Raw genomic sequence first — 25,257 nt, 5'->3', positions numbered from 1 at the left:
GCCTGTAAGTGGTTTTCAAATGATGTCCTCTTGTGACTCGGAACCCCAGCAGGATCTATCCAGGACCCTTATAGGCAATGAATACAAAAAGGATGGGGGAGCACAATAGTTGGAAACAGGCAGTGTTGTAGATCTAGTAATTGCTCTTAAGATAAAGCAGTTATATCCTGAGCGAGTGTGGTAGCTCAGGTGGCTAATGTCTAATTGGAAGGATAAACACACATGGGTTTTTTTGTGTTGGAGAGAAGGTAAAATAAAAATGTGTAACTTACACGGCCTTGTGTAAGCCCAGTCGCATCAAGGTTTCTTTGGGAATCCCGTGGGCTTCTAATGAGGCTTTTCTCCTTGCAGTGTGGGTTCTTCTTCTTGTTATGTAGGCCGCTTGCTTCGATGGTTCAGAGTGTCGCTCCAGGGGGATTTCCTCTCGTGTAAACAGAAAAGAGGATAAAGTTAACACATATACATATATACGTCAATGAGGGGGAGGATGGCGTGTTTATGGACCACCAAAAAGATATATATATTATAATCTGGCACTCACACGGGCTAGTGTGAGTGTACTCTTATCTTGGTATCTTGTTCATTTGGGGGTATTGCCCAATCAGTAACAGGTGATGAAAGGGTGGGGTACAAGGGTATAAATTGTAAATATAACACAATACTCACACGGGCCAGTGTGAGTACACACTTCTAGCGGTATCTTTGCTCTTCTGTTCCTGATGTAGCTAATGGTGAAGATGGGGTTAGCACAGATAAAGGACACTAAGGTCTGGAGGGTAAAAACTAACTTTAATAAAAAACATGAGAAAATAAAAACAAAAACAGAAACCAAACGCTTCTGTGGGAAGGTAAAAGCAAGGGGGGGACAGTATGGTGTATAGTCGTAGGGGATCTCGCCTTCCGCGTCCGGATCGGGAGCTGCAACTACACCTCTGTCTCCTCTGTGATATGCTGTAGAGTGTTCCAAATAAAAGAACACCACAGCAGAATTTATGTTGCAGTATGAGGAACTCATTGAATTTGGTAAAATTCTATGTACATTAAACAAACAAGAAATTGATTTTTTGAGTAGTCCACATCCCGTGATTCCAGTGTTCCACCATCTCCCAAAGATCCACAAGTCACTGGTCGATCCGCCTGGACGTCCTATAGTGGCAGGAATTGGATCTTTGGGAGATGGTCTATCACGCTTTGTGGATTCTTATCTACAACCCCTTGTTTTTTCTTTGCCGTCATTCATAAAGGATTCTACGGACCTCATGGTCGATGTACAGGACCTGGTCTGGAAAAAAGAATACAGATGGGTCACGCTTGACGTGATCTCTCTTTATTCCATTATTCACCACGATCACGGGTTGTCAGCAATTGCACATTTTTTACAATTATCACAACTTTCCACGTCACTTTGCACTTTTCTTTTAGAATCTATTAAGTTTCTATTAACTCACAATTATTTTATGTTTGATTCACAATTTTATTTACAGTTGTTAGGCACTGCAATGGGCACGAGTTTTGCACCATCATATGCAAACTTATTTATGGGGTTATGGGAAGCACAATATATTTATCACAGCAATAATATTTATCGTTCACAAATAATTTATTTCAAACGATTCATTGACGATCTCATCATAGTATGGGACGGCGATGAATCATCACTTCTTTCATTTATTAATATACATAATTCAAATGATAAAAACATTAAATTTACTTATGAGCATAACATTAGTTGTATCAACTATCTAGACCTGCTCCTGTACATCGACCATGACCAAAAAATCCAAACTGATATATTTCGCAAACCCAACTCTAGGAACACACTGTTGTCAGCAAAAAGCTGTCACCCACAGTAATTAATTAAAGGCATTCCCAAAGCCCAGTTCATACGGTTAAGACGTTTATGTTCAAATGATGATAATTTTTATTCACAATCAGAAGTACTGTTTCAAAGATTTCAGGCCAGAGGCTATAACAGTAGGGATATCCAAGCGGCATTTGAACATGCAAGATCTTTAGATCGTTCTGTACTTCTGGAGAAAAATAAGAAAAAGAAATGTTTTAAGGGTCAAGTGAAAACCGTCCCAAAGTTTAGTGATTTGAGTCCATTTTTTGTTACCACTTATAACCGACAGTCTAAACAAATATGTGATATCGTACATAAACATTGGCATACGCTGTCACTTGACAGGGATATTGCAGAATATATAAAAAATGGGCCAAGATTCACATTCCGCAAGGTTAAAACTTTAGCATCGCACCTTGCACCCAGTCACTTTCAGTCAGTTTCTAATAAAATAAAAGGGATTCCTAAGGGTTTTTTTGCATGTGGAAATTGTTCTATGTGTAGGTATGTCGACAGTACTAAATATGTCAAGTCTGAACATAATGGAAAAAAATATTTTATTAATGAGTTTCTAAATTGCAATACGGCCTTTACCATATATCTTTTAAGATGTGGCTGTAATAAAATGTATGTAGGACGCACAATAAGGCCTGTCAGAACTCGCATTGCAGAACATGTACGACTTATTAAAAGAAATGATACTTCCCACCCTGTCCCTAGACACTTTTCTAGATGCCCCAAAGGAGGTATAAACAATTTCTCCTATACTGCTATTGAACATATACCTTGTCATGCTAGAGGAGGATATAGGGAAGGTGTATTGAACAAACAGGAAATGTACTGGGTGTACACCTTGAACACACTACATCCGGCCGGAATCAACCAAGACTGGGAGCTTAAGCACTTCTTGGTGGGGTAATGGCCCATTGTGGAGGGGTGTTCACGGTGTGCTCTCTGTTGAAATCATGTCTATTTAGGGAATTATCACTTACATGATGCTTAATACAATATTGCCAATTATCCACACTTTGTATAGTGTTATTCTTATATGTTATGTAATTTAATTCTATGGTGTATGGAATTCATTTTATTATTTTCATGAATGTTATGATTCCCATTATCCACTATTTTACCAGATTAAATCATTAGTTACTTATTACATATCTCATTAAATATTAAATCTGATACCAGTATTTGAACATAGAGCTTTGTATGGTTTTAATACTATTCAGCATTATGCTGTTTTTTTACCTTGTTTAACAATGTATGTAATCTTTGTATTTTTGTATGTCCCCCCATGTAGTGAGTGACGTGATATAGGCAATCATCTAATTGATTATAGGTAATCATCTGATCAATTACATGCAGGTGTAGGTTAAGTTTACCTGAGAGATGATTGGCTGTTGATCTGGTTCACCCCCTATATGAAGTGGGACATTTTGCATAGACAGCACTCTTTGAAAAAGTCCTGGTTTGGACGAAACGCGTCAGAGTGATCATGCTGATGTACATTGCTGGTTGCCAATAAAGTTTTTTATGTTCATACGTTGGCTGTGGAAGGTGCTGTGAACCACGGAAGTATTCAATTTTTCTTTCCGGAGAACTTGGACTTTCCTTCACCGGGTGTTAGTCCCTAACGTCTGAAACTAAAATTGGCTTGCAATCCCTGCTAGTCCCAAACGTCCTGAAACTAAAATTGGCTTGCAATCCCTGCTAGCCCCAAACGTCCTGAAACTAAAATTGGCTTGCAATCCCTGCCGCGACTGCTATGTTTAGTGCTGAGAACTTGACCGTGAAATGTGGGACTTAGAATATTTTCCGGGCAGGATTTTCTGGTGCCGGTGCCTTGCAATTCGCGCAAGAGCACTTTTGAAAATCCTGCCGATGTTTCAGGTGCTGAGAATCTTTCATTTGATTGGCTTATGAGTTTCTTATAGTATTTTGGAGTTCATTTACAAAATACTATAGCCAATCAGAGCATGGGAACTTTCGCTCCATCCAATCAGAGCGAAGCCGGTCTTGTGAATCTGGGCAAGTGGGGATTCTGAATCTGCCAAGGGACATGCGCAGGTTTGCAACCTTGTCCCTTGCTATTCAGATGTCACCCGCTGGGTCAGGCTCCTCCAGGTCTATGGGGGCAAATGGTAGCCCGGACAACTTCCATTCATCCCAGGATGTGGGTAATTGAGCTTTTCCCTACTACCCAAATGTTCTTCACACCCTTTAAATGCTCTGGAGGCTTTCATCTCTGATGTCCCTCAGACTTACTGGCACCAACATGGTAGCCCTAGTAGTCGGTCGAACATTGGTCCTGAAAGTCTCAGCTTATTTACCATGCACAACAGTACATTTAATATTAAACACCATGTTAATAAAATATACATTTATTTGTTGTAAGTCTCTGGGTATGGGGAATGGAAATGAAATGCTACCCTTTATTTTTTACTAGCCTTTATTCCCTGTACACTATCTAAGGGAGATGGACTGGACTCTAAGAGTCCCTTCACAATCTTATTTATGGCTGAGCACCCATGAACCCCAATATAAGTTATAGGCTACCTGGGTATTAACTGATATCCCCCTTAACCTAGGGACCCCTCATAGTTACAGGGAAACTTTGCATCTCTTTGCGCCATGTAATTTTCTGGGCTGTGCTGAAGCAGGAAACCCTAGCAATTAGACACGCAAGCTTTTTCCAGGGGAGATATTGCCGAGACAATGTGCCTACATGTATCCCAGAATCAGACCTGATTCCTGGATACATTTTTTAAGGAACCATTAACTCTGGACCACGACTAGCTGGCACATTCTGACAACAATTCCTCTGCAAAAAAAACCTTGAAACTCAACCCTGCTTTCTGACAACCCTGGAAAGATAAAAGCATAAAACAAATCTTTATTGTCACAAAATACATGATATACATGTACAGTTGCTTGGTGCAAGAGCTGACAATCTTGAACACTAATACATGGATCAGGAGTAACCATTCATGGGCTTGACCTGGTTACCCCCTACCGTCACACCTCCCCCATTAAGATGAAGGCACCATATCGGATGGCTTTCTGAGCCTGGAAGAAATTGAGGCTGTTTAAGTGAAACAAAGTATTTCTGACTGATATAGTCCTTCAGCCAGGTGGTAGTCCCTGCCCCTCCATAGTCCATGTCCAGGGCACTTATTTCCCCCCTCCACCCAAAGTTATCCTCCCCATGTTTGGGGACACTGACCACTGGGGTCATAAAAGACTGCAGGGGCTTGGGGTTGCTGACTGCTGCAAGGCAGGGCTGAAATTTCTAAAATTCCAGTCAACCTTCTGGGGACCAGGCTGCCAGCACCAATGCCCTCTGGTCAGTCATCTTAGTCAGGGGTCCTGTCAGGACACTCTAACCAGTCACTAAATTCCTATAGACCTGCTAGGTGTCCTGATGTCCCTGTCTAACCTTTCCCTCATCATCACGACACTGTATTCAGTCTGATGGAGGGACTGCTGAGCGCCTGGGTCTAATGAGTGAAATGTCAACTGTGTCACCCCAGGCTTATCCCTAATTGGGACCCACTGTCTCCCTGACATCTCTCACTTCCACTCCCAGTGGGGAGCTGTGAGCTGTGGAGCTATCTCCCCTTGCTACCTCTACCCTATCTGGAGCTCCTGGGGCTGAGACCCAGACTGAGCCTATACCTGGGTTCGCAAACAGATCCACATCTGTTTGCACCACATCCTGGTATGCTATGCTATGATAGTTCCCTATGGGTCACATTGTCTGCACAAAATTCACAATACGGAACAGCACATACATGGGGAAATTGGTCGGGCATGGTCTGAATTACCTGCCTGATCCTTTTGAGACCCTCGATGTGTGGGGGCTCCTAAGGTAGTGGAGCAGTGATCTGTGGAGTGGGTTCCAAACACTGGGGAGCTTAAACCACCTTTGCCAGGGCAACTGCCCAACTGTGGCTCTCAGTGACTGGTGTCACCATAGCATCCTCTCCCTGTACTTTCACTGGCAACTCCATCCATGGGTACCGGTGCCTGGGCCAGACCCTATCAGGCTTCCAAGGAGTACCTTGTTGCAGGCGACCCATGCCTGGGACACATGGGTGTAAAATTAAAACTTTTGAAGCTGCTGGCTGTATCCGGGTCTTAAGCTGCTGCACTGCTGTCGTCTGCTTCATCTGGGTATGCAGCCATTTCTCAGGACGTCCATCCTGTAGCTGGGTAACATTGACCTGGACTGGGGTTGCTGGACTTCTCAGGTACTACAGGAGCTATTGGTCCCAAATGCAGGGGGACGATGACATCCTGAACAGGCACGAGTACCAAAGGCTCTCCTATCTTGACAAGTGCAGTGCCCGCACTTCTGGTGATGGCTGCTGGGAAAGTAGTATCCACAGCAAATGAGCATATAAGGTGCCCAAGGTCATTAACGAGTATCACATCAACATTCAACCCAGGCAAAACACCCACATCTCTCAATCCCTGACCGGCACCCCAGTCAAGGAACACCCGGGCGACAGGATTAACCTCGGTCCCCCGTCTGGCACCGTTATCTGCATCCCTACGCTCTGGATCAGATCCTCCGGTTTGAGCAAAGCAGGTCCCACCAGAGTGACAGTGGCACAGGATTCATTCAGGCCGGCTGCATGGCGATCTTCGAGGATCACTGACCTCCGATGCTTTTTCCTCACGTCTTGAGAGTGCAATCCGAACATCGCAATCACTGCTTCTGCTGCGACACTTGCTGAAGAACTCAAGGTGCCCATCTGGTCTACTGCTGGACTTGCTTGATGGCTGCACACTGCTCTGTTGTAGGTGACTGGGTTAGCAGCCGGAGTATGTTGCCCCTTATGGGGGCTAGTGGACCTGGTCCGGACAGTCTGGTCTGAGATGCCCAGTCCTATTACACTGATAACACCGCCTCTCATGCTTCCTCTCTGCAGACTGGGATGTACGTTCCCCTGCAGTTGCTGTGGGCTTACCCTGGGGGGACACTGGAATTTAACACAGCTCCATGGGTGTCCAAGCTGGACTGGCTCCATGTGGGGCAGACCCTTTCTTGCCCGATATTGCACGACTTGTGGTGTATTCATCAGCCAGGCTGGCTGCACCCAGACAAATCTTTGGTTTGCGGTCAAAGACCCAACCTCGTAATTCAGCTGAGCAGTCCTAAAGAAATTGCTCTTTGGACATTACAGATGTAGCGCCGTTATTCGAAAATTTCATGGAGCCGCTTTCGGATGCTCTGCTGTATTCCACGTGGCATTCACACGGCATTCACGCTGCAAATCATACCAGACACCCCTCTGTTTACCGCGGTTGATTTGTTTGAATTTAATAGTTTCGTATTTCTTTGGGTGCAATTGTTGGCGTATCTGCAAGGTGGCAGAAATGAATGAATTGTTATGTGTACAGTACTGTGCTACTGTGTCAATTTGCAGATGTTTAAAAACCAGATAAAAACAAAGGCTTCAGTACCACAGTGGTCCATTGTGAATCGACCTTGGTCCTTGAAGGCGCAGAAGACGTTATCAAATGTAGGCGTTTCATAATAAAAACCTCTAAAACACAATGCTGTGTGCTTTTTTCTACATAGTTAACCCTGTACAATTGCTGAATGGACACCATGTAAACTCCGTACATGTATACAAAACCTGACTGTAGTTATGCATTTTTAATATGTTCTGCAATTAATGCTGCAACAGATAAGATGCCGACTGTATCAGAAATACAGTTAGCTCCAGAAATAATTGGACACTGACACAATTTTCATAATTTTGGGTCTGTACGCCACCACAATGGATTTGAAATGAAACAACTGAGATGCAATTGAAGTGCAGACTTTCAGCTTTAATTCAAGGGGTTGAACAAAAATATCGTATGAAACGTTTAGGAACTGCAACCATTTTCAAAAACAGTTCCCTTATCTCAGGGGCTCAAATGTAATTGGACAAATTAACACAATCACAAATAAAATGTTCATTTTTAATACTTTGTTGAGAATCCTTTACAGGCAATGATTGCTTGAAGTCTGGAACGCATGGACATCACCAAACGCAGGGTTTCCTCCTTTTTGATGCTTTGCCAGGCCTTTCCTGCAGCTGTCATCAGTTGTGGTTTGCTGGTGGGTCTTTCTGCCTTAAGTTTTGTCTTCTGCAAGTGAAATGCATGCTCGATCAGGTTGAGATCAGGTGATTGACTTGGCCATTGGAGAATATTACACTTATTTGCCTTAAAAACTCCTGGGTTGCTTTCACAGGATGTTTTGGGTCATTATCCATCTGTAAAGTGAAGCGCCGTCCTATCAACTTTGCTGAATTTGGCTGAATCTGACCAAACAATATATCGCTATACACTTCAGAATTCATCCGGCTGCTTCTGTCTTCTGTCGTATCATCAATCAATGATCAATCAATGATGTGGTATGCTTCGGATCATGAGCCTTTCCAAGCCTTCTCCATACTTTTTTCTTCCCATCATTCTGGTACAGGTTGATCTTAGTTTCATCTGTCCAAAGAATGCTGTTCCAGAACTGGGCTGGCTTTTTTAGATTTTGTTTGGCAAAGTCTAATCTAGCCTTCCTATTCTTGAGGCTTATGAATAGTTTGCACCTTGTGGTGAACCCTCTGTATTTGCTCTCGTGAAGTTTTCTCTTTATGGTAGATTTGGATAATGATATACCTACCTCCTGGAGAGTGTTCTTCACTTAGCTGGATGTTGTGAAGGGTTTTTCTTTACCATGGAAAGGATCCTATGATCATCCATCACTGTTGTCTGCCGTGGATGTCCAGGCCTTTTTGTGTTGCAGAGCTCACCAGTGCGTTCTTTTTTTCACACATTGTCCCAAACTGTTGATTTGGTTCCTGCTATCTCTCTGATGGATTTTCTTTTTTTGCAGCCTAAGGATGCCCTGTTTCACTTGCATTGAGAGGTCCTTTGACCGCATGTTGTGGGTTCACAGCAACAGCTTCCAAATGTGAATGCCACACCTGGAATCAACTCTAGACCCTTTACCTGCTTAATTGATGATGAAATAACAAACGAATAGCCCACACCTGTCTATGAAACAGCTTTTGAGTCAATTGTCCAATTACTTTTGGTCCTTTGATAAAGGGGGGCTACATATTAAAGAGATACAATTCCTAAACCCTTCCTCCAATTTGGATGTGAATACCCTCAAATTAAAGCTGATATACAGCACTTTAAGCCCATATTCATTATTTAACTGTAACTTGAATTTATTTTGGAACACAGCCAAAATAACAAAACTTATATCAGTGTCCAATTATTTCCGGACCTACGTGATTCACTAAGTAGTGATAAAAGCGTTTTATCTGCCTTAAAATGCATTTTTTCTGGCATGCGAGCAAAACCCGCCTGATTAGGCACAAAATGTGCACATTTTTGCCAGTCCGCGGGAATCTCTAAACAGCGCTAACTGAATCGTGCTTTCAAAATTTTCAAATACCAAACAGTTTTTAAACTGTAATTCTACTTTTGTTGTATATTTATTACAATTCCCATGTGGACTCAGTATTTCGTACACACCAGTAGACAACTGAGGGTCCGCATACTGGAGCACATGGGCAATATTAGACGAGCACTAATGACTCATAATGTGTCTAGGCATTTTTTTCATAACCATAACAGCAACCCCAGTGGATTGATTTATAGGGCTATTGAGTCTGCCCCCCAAGATTGGAGGATGGGGGGTGACAGACTGAGGAAATTAGCACAAAAGGAAACATACTGGATCATCAAATTGAATACTATAGTACCCCTAGGTTTGAATGTTGACATAGACATCGGAGCTTTTAATTGAAGGTATTTCTGATTGCTATATAATATAATGGTGTTAGAGTCTTACAGTGTTCCTTCTATGACTCCTCAGATTTCACTATCCTCTACAATCAAGATCACCTCTGCCGTATAGATATTTAGAAATTAAGTTATTTATGTGGGGATTAATAGGATAGGATATGTGTGTGGTTTGGGATAGATTCATGATCATGTGTTTATATTTCGTATGGATGATACAGCTTCCTGTGTATTAGCTTCATATTTTTTTTTATATATTAGATGTTAGTGTGAGATTACTCACAGTCTCTATAGATATTTGTATTCTGTATTTTATTCCGGTACCATCTGTTCGGGTTACCTTGTATTTCATTTGTACATAGGGAGATATTACTTCAACAATATGGGTCTATCTGTCCCTATTGATGTGATGAAGTTAGGATATACAATATGCAGGTGTGTCCGTCTATTAGAAAGCATTCCCATTGCCTTTTGCTAAACAGACTAGTTTTTATATACATGTTATTATTATATCTATTAATTCAGAACCCTGTTGTTCTTGGCTGTAACAATGTGTCCTGTATTTATCTGCGTACTATTCCTGCAGAAATCTAACCAGTGAACTGCTTTTTAAATAGATCTCCACTAGATGGCGATCCAATACTTTCACATTAGAAATGTCTGTGTTTTTAAAATAGGGCTTTTTGATTATTACAGTAGATAGAGTTATTATAGCATTATTTCCAGTTTTCTTATTGAGGTTGCATGTTTTATTACCATGGTATATTTTTTAGTTTTGACGTATGTCTCTCCACGGATATATTACATCAAGATCTATGTGTACAGTACTTGTGGTTACTCTATTGTGAGAAACTAGCTCCGTTTTTATGTTAAAAACGTAGCACACCACTTGTTTTAAATGAATCAGGGTTGTTAATTTAGACTGCACTCATACATGTGTAGTGGATTAAGAAGGGTATAAAAGAAGAACTGTGCACGTAACCAACAGGAATCTGACGAAGGAAGCATTTCCGAAACGCGTTATTCCTGTGGTGTATGTGCTGGAGCATCATACACAGAGAGCCACCGTAGCCGTCACGTGTCTGCCTGCTGCGGTCCTGCAACCGGACGCGGAAGCAGGAAGATACCATGCTAGTGCTGTCTGCTTCAACTCTTAATTGAATTAAGTGTTGCCACCTAGGCAGGGAACACCCTGTGTAGAAAACCATCTGTTTGAATGTGCCTCAGATGTGCTAATTAAGCAGACAGAACCAAACTGTCAGGTGACTTTTTTAGGCCCATATAAACCCAGATAGAACAGCCTAATGCTGCCTGCAGCCCCTGTCCAAGTGGCCCATTATAAGTGGCAGGACTACTGACATCTGATGTTTAAATGGAAGGATAAAAGAAGTGAGGAAGTGGACACCCCCACCTGGCCCTGATTCCTGCATTTGAACTACGCGGGAAAAGAGGATATCATCAATACCAGACTGCATCATTACTGCTGTGATGCTGCCTTTACCATTTATATTTGCTGTGACTTCACTTCTACTCAAATTATGCACTTCTTTTTACCAGCCTCATGTCTCTAACTCTATTCATATATCTCCATCTCTCCTTCCTTCCCCACTTCTCTGTTCACATGAACTCCTTTCTTACCTGCGCCTTCTGACACCACAAAGCTATATCCCCTGCACTAAAACACACCCCTACAAATCATCCCCACACATTCTCTTTCTATCCATGCTTCCCCTACTTGCTTCTGGGGATATCTCTCCCAATCTTGGTCCCTGCCTTATTCCAACATGCGCTCGTCCTCACCTGCCAATTGCAACCTCTACTCCTTCTGGTGTCAACCCCTCCAAACTCATAGCCATCCCCTGCCACCCTCCCTCCTCTCTCCCTTTCTCCTGTGTCCTTTGGAATGCTCACTCCCTTTCTAACAAGTTCCTCTCTGTACATGACTTTTTTCTCTCTCACTCTCTGCTCCTACTTGCTATAACTGAGACCTGGCTCACTCAGACTGACTTTGCTCTGGAAGCTGCCCTCTCCTATGGTGGCCTTTCCTTCTCCCACACTCTGCGCCCTGATGGCAGGGGTGGAGGCATGGGCTCCTGCTCTCATCTCTATGCCATTACCGAACCCTTCCCATTCCTCCATCTCTTGCTTTTCCCTCCTTTGAGGCTCACACTGTCCAGATCTTCTCTCCTCTCCCTGTCCATGTGGCGGTCATCTATCGCCCACCTCCCTCTACTCATCCCCCTTCTGCCTTTCTCTCTCACTTTGAATCTGGGCTCTCTTTCATTCTCTCCTCAGACTCCCCTGTTCTTCTCCTTGGGGTGTTCAATTGCCACATTGATGACCCCTGTCTCCCCTGGGCTTCCCGCTTTCTTTCTCTAACCTCTTCTTTTGGCCTTCAACAGTGGACTGCAGCCAGCACCCACAAGGATGGCCACTACTTAGACCTGGTTTTCACTAAAAACTTCTCTCTCTCCGATTTCTCCATTTCCCCCTTTTCTCTCTCTGACCATCACCTCATCTCATTCTCTCTATCTCGCTTCTCCCCTTCTCCACCTCCATCTACCCCCCGGTTCTGCAGAAATCTGCGCTCTATTCACTTACCTGACTTTGAGTCCACTTTACGTTCCTCCCTCTCCTCTCAAAACTCTGCTACAGACCCTGACAACCTGGTCAGGAACTACAACTCTGCCTTGTCCTCCTCTCTTGATCTACATGCCCCGCTTTCTCTCTGCCGCCCTCGCCCTTCTAACCCTAGACCCTGGCTAAATTCCCACACGCGCATGCTGCATTCTTCCACTCGTTCCTCTGAACGCCTCTGGAGGGAATCTTATACTCTCGCAGACTTCCTTCACTACAAATGTATGCTATCCTGTTTCAACTCTGCCCTCTCACAAGCTAAACAAGCCTACTTTTCTTCACTAATCAACATGCACAAGTCTAACCCACGCCGACTGTTCTCTGACAATCTAATGCCATACAGTCAATTGTTGCTCGACATTGGGACACACTGAAATTGGATGTAGATTTAAAGGATATTACTGACAAAGGACCAAAAATTGTATTTCGCAAACCGAAGTCTTTAGCATCATATCTGTCACCAAGTTTATTTTCCTCTCAACATACCACGGGCATAATGAATATTCCAAAGGGCTTCTTTCAATGTGGCCACTGTAATATTTGTAGATTTGCTAAAACTCGCAAAAATGTAGAGTGTTTAAAACCCAGGTCAATTAAGCCCATAAGGACTTTCATTAATTGCAACACAAGCTATATAGTCTACATGCTTACATGTAATTGTGATAAAGTATATATTGGGTGTACCATCAGGCCCCTAAAACAAAGAATTCAGGAACATGTACGGTTAATTAAAAAGATGGATACCCTACACCCAGTCTCACGACATTTTTCTACTTGCCTATGGGAGGCATTAAGGGTTTCTCCTTCTCAGGTTTAGAACATGTTCCAGCAGCAACTAGAGGGGGAGACAGACTTAATATCGACGAGAAATGTCTTGGATTTTTTGTATGAACAGTCTCCACCCACATGGTATTAATGTGGATTGGGATTTGGCCCATTTCCTATAGACAAGATTGATATATATCTTTACATTAGGTATATCTCAGTTTGCCATTATTGAGTCTATGCCAGGTGTGAATTTATTTATTTCTTATTGGGTTGCTGATAAAAATCCTATCTAGGATATGTTGTACACTATCACTAACTCCCCCAAAAAATATTCTGTGGTTTAATCATGTCACCCTTCTTGGATGATACCAGGTCTCTCCTGGAATCCGTCATTTAGCTGTCTTCACGGTTGACATGTATTAAAAATGTACTGTTGTTATAAGGACTATGGGCTAGATGCAGTAAGGCCCGATAAAATCTTTTCTCCAAGTGTGGCAGATAGGTGGGGGATCGGCCTTTTTTTGGCGATTTGCCCTCGCAGTATTCAGTAAGGGCCGAATCCTTCCGATCCCTGCCGAAGCACTGCGAATGCAAAGCTGCCGATGAGCCTGTGCCCATACAGCCTGGCTCCCGATAAGCCTTCCGATAGGCCTTTGGTGGCGATAGATGTTTGCAGCAGAGAGAGACAAGCCGCTCTCTCAGCGCAAACATCGGCAACAAATAAAGTATTTTTAAACAACTTTTACTCCTAGTGTACATGTGCAGGGGGTCACCAGAGTTGAACCGCGTTGGTTTCAGGGGCTATGAACCACGGAAGTATTCAATTTTTCTTTCCGGAGAACTTGGGACCCCTTGCATCCCGAGATACAGGCCCTTTTATGAGGTGCCGGTATCCCTCTGCGTTTAAAGGTCCCGATCACGTGACCGCGGCATGTAAACAAAGCAGAGGGATACCGGCACCCCCTAAAGGGGCCTGTATCTCGGGAAGCAGGGGGTCCCCGGACCTAAAACCAAAGTGCTTCAGCTCCGGAGACCCTCTGCACATCTACACTATGAGTAAAACACACATATCAATAAAGACTCGTTCCTAACCTTACAGGGTATCTGCTACGGTAGCGAAGCAGCATTAATATTTATTTAATAATACTGTACTGTGAGCAGGGGGTCCCCCGAGCTGAACCGCATCAGTTTGTGGACCAGGGACCCCCTGCTTCCCGAGTTAGAGGCCCCGGAATGTGTCATCGGCTGGCAGTGTCGCCGCCATCTTTATAGCGTCCCATTCGCGACGTGCCCGCTATAAATATGCCCCAAAATGTATTTTATTATTAGAGAGATGTAAGTTTTGGGCTTCTATGCTGTACAGTAGGTTATGGAGAGGCTTGCTTTAGTATATAGTAATTGTTGGTGTCCTTTTTTGTATCTTTTGAACTTGTTCTCTGTTACGATAGCTATAGTTAATTGTGTAATTGGTATGGATGGTATTTTAATTGTTTAGGGAAGTAATTCATGTGTGTTTATTCATTGATGGTGACTTTATTTCCTTACATAATATAGTTCTTGTGATGTCAGGCTATTTGAGTTGGATTACTGTATTGTTAACATTGATTTTCAGCGTGTACATGTAGTTTACATGTTATGCTACAGGTATGCACTGTAAAGGCAATGTTTTAAGTGGCATTTGAGCCTTCAGATTGAATGATTAATTGAGATTTGTGTAGGAAATTGGTTTTTAATTCATTGAGGATGTTATGCATAAGTGGTGTTGCCATTGCAGGATGGCTTCACCCCTTAATTACCTTTGAGGTTAGTACCCGATAAGGTGATTAAGGGGTTCATTGGTATGTTAATGTAATTCAGATGTATTGCCTATTTATTATGTTGGCAACGGACACCAAGGATGAAGCTGGCGACGGAGGCTTCTTATTGATGAGGTTAGTACAAATTTCTTTATTTGTTTACGGTATTGAATGTGTTTAATAATGGCCACATAATGTATTATCCCTATGTGGATAATATTTATTTGGCACATTATTGTACAGTATGTGCTGGGGGAGGGGGTATTGGGCCCAAGAGTATTTGGTAGGACTCCCCTGTGGGTAGTGGGTGAAGGTGGTTAGGCCTCAGGGGTGGGGGGTTAGTGGGGGAGAGTATGTGGGTGATGGTGGGTTAACCCCTTAATGACTGTAGCGGTTAATAACCGCTATGGTGATTAAGGGGTTAGGGGACATTACTTTAGATGTTTTAATTCTTGTGTCTGTTTTGCAGAAGCGGAGGGGACCATGGGCAGGATGAAGAGGAGAATGGCCTTAATCGTGGCAGCCGGACATGGGTGAGTGCTATATGTACTGTATTTAATGTCTTTATTGCTGTGTATGTATTTAAAATGGGCACATTCACTATTATCCATTTGTGGATAATAGTCATTGTGCCCATTACTATACTGTATGTTAGGGGGGTATAGGTGTTGTTGGGGTCATATATATATATATATATATATATATATATATATATATATATATATATATATATATTTATATATTTATTTATTTATTTAGTTAGTGTGGGGCTGGTGTGTGTATTTTTTATTATTGTGGGTAGTGGGGATGGGTGAAGGGGGTATTAGCCCCAACGGTGGTTGTTTAGGGCTTGCGGGTGGGTAGCGGGAGGCCTTAACCCCTTCATGACCGTAGCGGTATTAACCGCTACGGTCGTGAAGGGGTTAAGTGCCCCCGCAAGCCCCCACAAGCCCTAAACTCACACCCAGGGCCAAATACCCCCTTCACCCACCCCCGCTACCCACAATAAAGCTGGCACGGTGGGTTAACCCCTTCATTGCCTTAACGGTTAGCCGCTAAGTTAATGAAGTGGCTTTTAAATGCCTTTTTCCTGCCTCGGATGCATGCCGGGGGGCTCCGGTGCGGTTATCAGCTCCGGGGACCCCCGGCATCAATCACAGGCAGGAAAAAGGGCTGATTTTTTCTATGTGTCGCCCTTACCGAAGCTTCTCCTCCAGCAAGTTGCCAACTTTAGTTGGCGGGCTGGATTGGCCATAAAATCTCCAATCTGGGGTGCCGATCAGCACCGAAAAGCTGATCGGGGCTTCCTCAATTCAGCCGGGTTCAAAAAGTGCCGATAAGTGGCTTATCGGCAGCCGGCTCCCGATAACTTTTTTTTCGGAGGAAAAGTTGCCGATAATTCCCACTTATCGGCGCTTACTGAATCTGGAAGGAAAAAAATGGATATAAAATGCCGAAAACGCCTTATCGGGCTTACTGCATGAGGTCCTATATCTTATGTTGTTATAATATGCTCACTCTGACCTAGATAAATGTTATGACCAGAGTTCATAGTCATTAAAAAATTCTCCCCATATACTATGTCAAAGGGGGAGAAAAATAATATAGATTCATATCTGATGATTGATCATATAAATCCTGATTACTCTGTTCTTATTATTATGATTATTATATATTATTTTCTTTTTTATCATTCTTTCAACATAGGAGTTTTTGTTTCAGTAATATATATATATATATATTGTATTATATATTTTTTGTTAAATTTCTTAGTGTATTTCACTTTTTTTGTTAAGGATTTTTATATATAGACTTTTTTCTTTATAAGAAAGTTTCTTATTTTGATTATGATTATACTGTTTTTTCTTTTTCTTTTATTTTTCTGCGCTTAAAATATGGTTGTATGAGTCCATGTCCAATCATTTGTATGGACACAACTATACTAGATGTGGAGTTGCAGTATAATTCTTCCTTTTTTTCCCTCCCCTTTTCTTATCTTGCTTTTCGTGTTTTTTTTGGAGTATAACTTGTTTTTTAACATGCATTGTGTGTGTGCGTCAGTTTGATGTGTAAGGTCGGACAAGCTAATTGTCATTCACTTCTACTTTTCTATATGCAATGTTTTTAAACTTTTTTTCAGTATGCCATCATCTTGTGTCCACATTAGGTTACTAATAAACAATTATGCATTCTTAGCATTAGTGCGCACATGATTGATGGCATATATGATGGTTTGAGCTCTTTTTAATTTATTCACTCCCTGCCCGTGATGTGCGGGTGCACGGTGCTCCACCTCCGTTAATAAACAGCTGTAGCTCAGGTGACGATTGGAGGGAGGAGTTACGTGCCTGCACATATGGGAGAGAGGCTATAAATAGCTATGTCCGGTCACTAGAAGGTTACTCTTTGATAAAGTCACCGCAAGGGACGAAACGCGTCAGAGGACCCTCCTTATGTCTTTTAAATTGGCTATTATGCCTTAATAAAGTACTTTTTCTGTAGCACTTTGCCTCCAGCCTATTTTGACTTGCAGTGCCCGTCCCACCAATTTTTTCTATTCTACTTCACCTTGGAACGAGAGGCACGCAGCGGACCAGGAGCTACCTCAATACACCAGCCGGAGAAGTGAAAAGGAGTTTACTACAAACTGTGAGTAAATGTGCTCACATTCAGTGAGACAACGGGAGATTTGAAAAGCCCGCCCAGAGGGGGACCACCGGGTGGAGCAACACACTCACCGGGAACGGGTTAGATGGCTTCTCCCCTCACTGCATGGATTATTCTGTTTATTGCTCACTCCACGCTGGAATGATAGGACTGATTTATGCCTTAAGAGGATGTAACCTGGTCTGTGCATTATTACTGTTATGCTCATAGGCAACACTAAGGATATAGAGCACCCAATTAGGGATATTCCCTTGTCTACATGTGTAGTAGAAGACTGGAATGTGACTGGTGGCTGGACTGATGAGTTATCCACATTACCATTAGTGTTCACGACAACAGTGGTAGAAGGGGAAGGATGCCTGCACTGCCGCCTGAGCGGTTGTGATTGCCACGTTGGTGAATTGACCCAAGGGCACAAGTGTGCAGAATGCGAGATACAGTTCCTCAAACCCGGGCCGTTGCAGCCTACAGAACTGCCAGAAGAGGAGGAGGAGGAGGAGCCTGACCTAGCTGTTGAAGTGAGTTACACTGCTAATCAGTCTGTCTTAATCCCAGAGGTTTCCGGGGGCCTGTGTGTCCAAAGTGATGTTCCAGACACTGTTGCAGAGACAGAGTATTTTTCCCTGGGGAATGAAATAGACTGCGAGAGGTTACACTGTAACGGAATAGATGCATTTGTGCTAAGGTGTGACATGAGGTATGAAGATGATGACATGTGGCAGGATGACCTAGAGCGGTGGAAGACTCGCAGAAGAAGTGCTGCATAGGACCTGATAAAGAAAGAACAAGAAGGGAAAAAGATGGAGAGGTTGCTTAGTGGAGAGAGAGCGACCTGTCTGAACCGCAGATTTCGGAATCACAGGGTAAGGTGTCGCTACCCCCATCCTCTCTTAGTGATTCCAGCGACCAACAACCAGCGGTGGTGATGCGCCCGCCGGCGGACCACACAAGTGAAGCTGGAGATAAAGAGACAATTATCCCATCTGCGACGGATCCTGATATGGGCCTGTGTGCCCTACAACGGCCAGTCCGGCCTACCACAGTGGTACCATCGGTACCAGGCTTGGGATCAGTACCTGCTAACGATGACAAGGGTGAGTTTACTGCCCCAGGGGTGTTGCGTGTGAGCCTCCAGGTGAACGCGGAGCACGATAGCTCCTTAAGTCTGGCCACCAGTGCAAATTGCTCCACTCGGCATCGCGTCCTGGAGGAGGTGTCCCCCTCAGAAGATAGCTGTCCAGTGGTGCGAGTGGACCAGTGCCTACTGCCTATCGTCCAGGTGAAGAGAAACGTCATCCCCATCGTGATGTTCAGTGAAATACAGATGGTACCTGACAGTGTTCCAGATGAAGAGGAACCCATCACAAGTTAGCGGAGTGGTGAGGAACCTCCTAACTCCCCACAGGCTCCGATGGAGGCGGCCGTGGAAAAGGCCCAAACTAAGGCTCCTGACCTGAGTATGAGCACGTGCGCTCCGACCCAAATGGTCCCAGGAATGGGATCCAATGCTGCCGAGGTTCCAGCAAGTAAGTGGACTGCCCCAGAAGGGCCGGGGACAGGTCCCGAGACAGCCGAGGCGGGAACTGACAGCGTCCCCGAGGACCTGTCGGCCACCGTGAATCACCGCAGTGTGAAACCGAGACATTGTCAATTGTTCGCTTCCCAGTGGAAGCCTCGCAAGTACGTAGGGACAAGGACTGTGTGGCGAGGGATTTAGTGGAAATTGCCTCCTTTAAGCCCAAAAAGGAGCGCTCCATTCACCATGTGGTGGACCGTGGAAAAGGTCAAGACCTCCTGGCCTATCGCGTCCATGCCACGGATGGCCAGATAAAAGTCTGGCCCAGAGACATGGTACTAATCCGTCCACCAGGGGGAGGAAGTAGTACAAACCCTGTGACTGTTATCCCCGCGCGTGCTCGCCAAGAGATTCTTCCGGGGAAGGCTCTCAAACACAAAAGAGAGGTACCCCCACATGATCAGTTAGGGGCACCCCACAAATGGTCTCAGCTGGCTTCGGTTATCCTATGTGATCTGCCTTGTACCCTGTTGTGTAAAGTCAAAAGTGATAAGTTATACATATCCTGCTCTGCATTTTTATTGTATAATCTTATGCCGAGTGACGTCGTTCCCCAAGCGGGGACGTTGGATTTTCACCAGGGGGAGAGTGTAGCCCCTATTCCCTCCATGTCCCTGAGACCCCCTCCCGAAGTGCTGAGCGGTCGTGGGTGCCGCCGGAGGCAGCGACGGACCCGCCGGCACAACACGAGGGTGGGGGTCAGTGCAGGGAGCGCTTCGAGCGCTCAGAGGCTCGGCGGCGTACCCGGCTAGCGGGGGCCGCCATGACGGGTTGCACGAGCGTGCGTGGGATCGCGCATGTGCAGATAGACTCAGGGAGTTGAGGTGGCCAGTGGACACTCGCGCATGCGCAGTGATAAGCGCGCGAACACTAACCTACCAGGGAAGGCTCTTGGAAGGAAGTCCCATGAGCCTCAGCTGCACCCCACGTGATGCCAGGGAGCCAATAGGGCTGGAGTATCTCCATGCACAGAGAGGAAAAGATACATTTTGCGCGCTGAGAACGACAGTTGGAGCTCGGAGCGAGGAGGGGAAGGAAGGGTGTAGTGAGCAAGTGGCTCCTACACCAGGTAAGGTCCCCAGGTCCCAGACAGGCCCCAACTCCTGACCAGGTTAGTGGGTAATTAATAAGGGATGGCCCCTAGGTTAGGGACCCTGCCCTTAGGTTCGTGTGTGTGCGTCTTGTCAGTGTCACGGCTGTCAATGCTGTGAGTGCTGACAAGAGGGCATCGTATGTGTGTGCAGCGCATTAGCTGTAGGCACCAAGCAGGTTGCAGTGCGTTGCTGCAGGTGTTGAGTATCATTTAGAAGTAGTCAGAGGGGACCCGGGTGGTACGGGAGAGGTAGTGTGGGTGCAGGGGTTCAGTGACCCACCTGCATAGGACAGGCTACCCTGTAGGCCCCTATGAGTTTCCCCTGAAACCAATTAAGGTTGCTGTGCTGTAGGGATGGGCTATAGTAGCAGCGAGCATCACCTTAGTTCACAGAGTCAGTTAGAGACTCAGCAGACGCTGCGCATCCGTTCAGAAGGTTCGGCGCAGATCTCCGCTGCCGCTGCAGAGGCTTTTCGCATGGGATCATACCTGATGGTATTTCTGGTGTTATTCTGTCATCGGATCCTTTGTGAAGCCCGTTGCAGGCCCGAGCACTGGAGTGCTCGGCAGGTAACCCTTATCAACAAGTGCACCAACGATCCTATTAGCTTCACTAGTGACTGCGCAGTCACACATATCCTCTCTCTGTAAGAGTGCGGGACTTTTACTGGGGATTATTGGACATGGGGTGGGATCACCCGGTGTAGGTGGGAGCGTCCTGCGAGACGCAGTAGTCAGTGTCTCCTCTAGAGAGGGACACCTGTTGTTCTGTTGATGTTATCACGCGTTTCGAAAGCGGAAGGAGGAAAGCGGATAGCTTTCGAAACGCGTAGGGTGGCATATATTGCACTTCTGCATCACTGTGTTTGGCGATTCTCCCCCACGACAAGAACGAATCAGCGGTGCTGTAGTGCAGAGAGCTGGTGGCTTGTGTTCGTGACGGTGTGGTGAATCTGCAGCTGCGGACCTGGAGTAGCTGTGCGTCCCTCTCAGTGTGCTGCGTGAGACCATCTGCTCATACGCCGGCTGGCGTGCACACATTCACGGAGACGCCCAGGAGTATGCAGCCAACTTCACCGAGAGGGGATACTCTCTAATATATCCACTGCCTGCTTACAATATCCATCTGGTGAGTGGGCATTACATCTGAATCCACCGGTGCTGCAGTGTGCTTATATAATCTTTTATTGTCCATATTGATTTGTATGTCTATGTATGCTTATGAATTTTGTTATTAAATGTTTTTCACCATCTGATCTCTCAGCTGCATGTTGTCTTTAGTGTTGTTTGTCCTCTTACAAAACAGTATTATGCTATGTATTGTGCTCTCTTTTTTTAAGCACACCCTGAGGAGTCATTACCTGATCGTCCAACAGGCTTGGTTTTTATATTTTTTTTATTGCTATTGTTTTAACAGGCGCCTTCAGATACATATTCCCTTTCCATGTTCTTGTTCTGACCAGGGGGTCAGTTTGTTGTATCTCTAGGCAGCCCCATATGTGTGAACCTCGGTCCATACCTTAGGTTTTTAAAACATTATAAAACATTATATTACAATCATTGTTATTAGTTACCTGTCTTGTTGTTTTTTCTATGAGACCAGATACATGATATTTCAGCATTTCTTACCAGTGACCTCTCTGGGGGGGGGGGGGTATCTATGGCATTTGGTACAGTATAGGTTTTCTTCTATGTTTTCCACTTTTATTTTAAGATGTTCTGCCTTATATTGTAATTGTACAGTATGTTTTTTTTTTTAATAGCTTTTCTGTAATCTAAGCACTGTAATTTTACATATTAAAACATTTAATAAGTAATGCTTTGGGCTCTGAATGAACTGGTACACCCTTTGGAGAGAATAATTTACTAATTCGGGCACATGTTGCTACAGTTGATTTTGGTGTTTTAAAGTGCATAGCTTTTCCTATAATAAACAGGGACCTGAGACCCTCGCAAATATTTTAGTCTGAGATCTTTTATCATTTTTGCATAACCTCAGGTGGTGGCAGTGGATAGTTATGATTTGCAAGTGAGTTGGGGTTAATATTAACTCGCTGGTTTCTTGCAGAGGAGAAAGGGGGGTTGGCTAGAGTAGCCATGTATATTAACCCTGTTTGCATATCTAAAGTCACGTGCTCACTTGAGCGACCTTTGCGGGGTTGAAGAGTGAGGCAGCTTGCGGATTGTGTATTGATCCTTGATCCTGTAGAGGAGTTATTGTCCATTTGATGGACCTTTGCAGATGTGAAGAGTGGATGCGCTTGCAAGCATCAGCATTAACCTTTGTCCCGTATGCAGGTCACATGCTAGCAGGGTGTCGTATGTGACACTGTGCTGTACAGAAGAGAAAATAAACCGTTCCTGTTGTTAAACCTCCTGTCTGGTGCTTGACATTACTGGAGCCAACGGCAGGTGGAGGCGCTGCACTGCTAAAGAATATGTAGGGTATGAACCCCAGAAGCCTAGTCCTGTTTCCCCACTACCATCAGCGGACATCTCAGCCATCCTGTCACCAGCAGGTATCATGCACCACACGACCAGTAATGGCCAAATCTCATATATATATATATATATATTTGTCTGAGAGAAAGAGAAACACCTTTGTCAAGAAACAAACCGTATAGTTGCTGCAGTTAAATCTTTATTGATCAGAAAGTCTGTATGAATTAGTCATGAAACATACAGAACAGAAATCGCACAAGAGCAAAGGTTAAGGAAAGGTTACTTCATACATGCATCATATCACTAAATATGACACAGGTTCAACTTGTGTTAGCAACTAATTGATAAGCAGTTACAGTACAGGGGTAAAGACAATTTATTTGATTTTCTCAGCCTTATTACACTCAGTTTGTTTACATTTCAATTACTTAGGGCCTCATGCAGAGAGCAGCGCTGGGAAAAATTGGCGAGTGGAATAAATTTTACCTTTAATGGTGTGTTTTTTTCTCTTTATTCAGAAAGGGGCGAAATCTGCAATTAATAGCATGTATGAGTGTGGTGAGTTTGAAAGGGAGAGATGCGCGCTGTTTAAACGTGTAAAAAAAAAATCGCATTTTTTTTTCCCTTCTCCCTCTGGCCGCCGAGCTCCAGTTTCCTGCCAACTTTTGTTGGCGGGGCTAATTGTCGAATTTAACTCCAGTTTAATGGCGCGATCAGCCGCTAGATGGCGATCGCGACTTTCTGAATACGGCCGTTTTAAAACCTGGCGAGATTTAGGTTCTCGCCAGCCGCGCGGCGAGATTTAAAAAAAAAAAAAAATGGCACTTTTTTCTACACTCGCCATTATTTGCCTTTCTAAAGGCAGATTTCGACAAAAAATGCCGCTTTTCCTGTTAGCGCTACTCTCTGCATGAGGCCCTTAGTTCCTTGTAAAACAGATTAAACATTTGTTACTGTAGTACACTGAAATGTTACATTTTCCAATTCTAAACTGTAGGCGAAAAGGTTAGATTGGTAAAGGCGCAGTGCACTTCATTTGCTTGTATTTCAGTTCCCTAGTTCCTGGTAACACAGCAAATCCAATATCACACCCTCCTTTGGTGATACAGCCTTTGACAGACATTTCTATTACTGAGGCATCTGCAAGACAAATGATATCACATACGTTGTGTTAGCTGTGCCGTTTTGTTCTCCAATGCAACTATAACACACATCACTGCGAAATGCTCAAAGAACTAGATTGGTCATCACTCAAGTCTAGGCGCAAAGTTCACCATTCCTGTCTTGCCTTCAAATACTTTATGGGCAAGCTACCCATCCATCTGAACAAGCTCCTCACCCCTACCACACGCAGCACTTATCATCTGAGATCAGACTCCCAAAGACTGTTCATGATCCCAAGGTTCAACAAGTATCTGTCCGTTCCTCCTCTTACCATGCATCCCAAAACTGGAACAACCTACCAGAGACTCTCACATCTAAGGCTGTCTCACATTTTAATCTGGTCTGTAACTGTTACATAAGCCTATAATATACATCTTCCCTAACTGTGCATGCAATGTCTTGTATATAATGTATACCCTGTTCATTTATGCAACTGTATTTGTAAACATGTATTTTTTGTCTTAACTCTGTGCACAGGACATACTTGAAACGAGAGTTAACTCTCAATGTATTACTTCCTGGTAAAATATTTTATAAATAAACACTTACACCTCACACACAACACTCTGCTTTTATATTAATATGAAGGTACAGACCATGCAAAGAGTAACATTGCTGCTTAGCACTTCTCTGTATTACCAATTACTGTCTGTATTACTGTATATGGAACTGCTATTTACCTATTACTTACTCTCTATTACAGAGAAAAATAATTACTGATTCAGCCTTTTCCTTGTTATCTTTACCATATGGCGTACTTATCTATCTTCATTCTTTGCCCCGATCTTTTTTCCTTCACCTGTTTGATGATCCCTTTTCCCTCGTTTGTTTCACCCTGAGATGCATGTTTAACTTTTCTCACCACTCCCTCAATCTCCCCAGGTACTCTCTCTATACCTCTCCCCATGTACTTTCTCTATACCTCTCCCCATATACTCTCTCTATACCTCTACCCATGTACTCTCTCTATCTCTCACCAAATACTCTCTCTATACCTCTCCCTGTGTATTCTCTCTATACCTATCCCCATGTACTCTCTCTATACCTCCCCCATATACTCTCTCTGTACCTCTCCCATTTACTCTTTCTATACCTCTCCCCAAGTACTCTCTATATACTATTCCCCATTTTCACTCTCTATACAGTACCTCTCCCCTTGTAGTCTGTATTCCTCTCCACATATCTCTCTCTATACCTCTTCCCATGTACTCTCGCTATTCCTCTCCCTCTGTACTCTCTCTTTTCCCCTTCCCATGTTCGCTCTATTAATCTCCATATTTGCTCTCTCTATACCTCTCCCCATGTACTCTCCCTATACCTCTCCCCATGTACTCTCTCTATTCTTCTCCCCAATGTACTCTATCTATACATCTCCACATATCTCTCTCTATAGACACACACACATCTCTTTCATTAGGCAAGTCTTTTCTACCCGCTATGCTGCACCTTTCTCCCACCT

The 25,257-nt window shown here is 44.0% G+C and overlaps 2 protein-coding genes across 3 annotated transcripts in view; both read right to left on the bottom strand.

The window, feature by feature from the left end:
- The window catches only part of LOC142497941 (ly6/PLAUR domain-containing protein 8-like), a 414,350-nt gene that overhangs the window by 114,453 nt on the left and 274,640 nt on the right, over nucleotides 1-25,257 (bottom strand). The window lies entirely within an intron of this gene.
- LOC142497942 (uncharacterized) overlaps nucleotides 22,816-25,257 on the bottom strand; it is a 29,740-nt gene continuing 27,298 nt past the window's right edge. The window contains exon 5 of the mRNA XM_075606414.1: nucleotides 22,816-23,774. Coding sequence (XP_075462529.1) covers nucleotides 23,641-23,774 — 134 coding nt within the window. The 3' untranslated portion in view covers nucleotides 22,816-23,640. The remainder of the gene's footprint in view (nucleotides 23,775-25,257) is intronic.

Source organism: Ascaphus truei, chromosome 6 (assembly GCF_040206685.1).
Source record: "Ascaphus truei isolate aAscTru1 chromosome 6, aAscTru1.hap1, whole genome shotgun sequence".
Lineage (NCBI taxonomy): Eukaryota > Metazoa > Chordata > Amphibia > Anura > Ascaphidae > Ascaphus > Ascaphus truei.
Note: the sequence above shows the minus strand (reverse complement) of the source record. Positions and strands in the feature narration are given on the sequence as shown.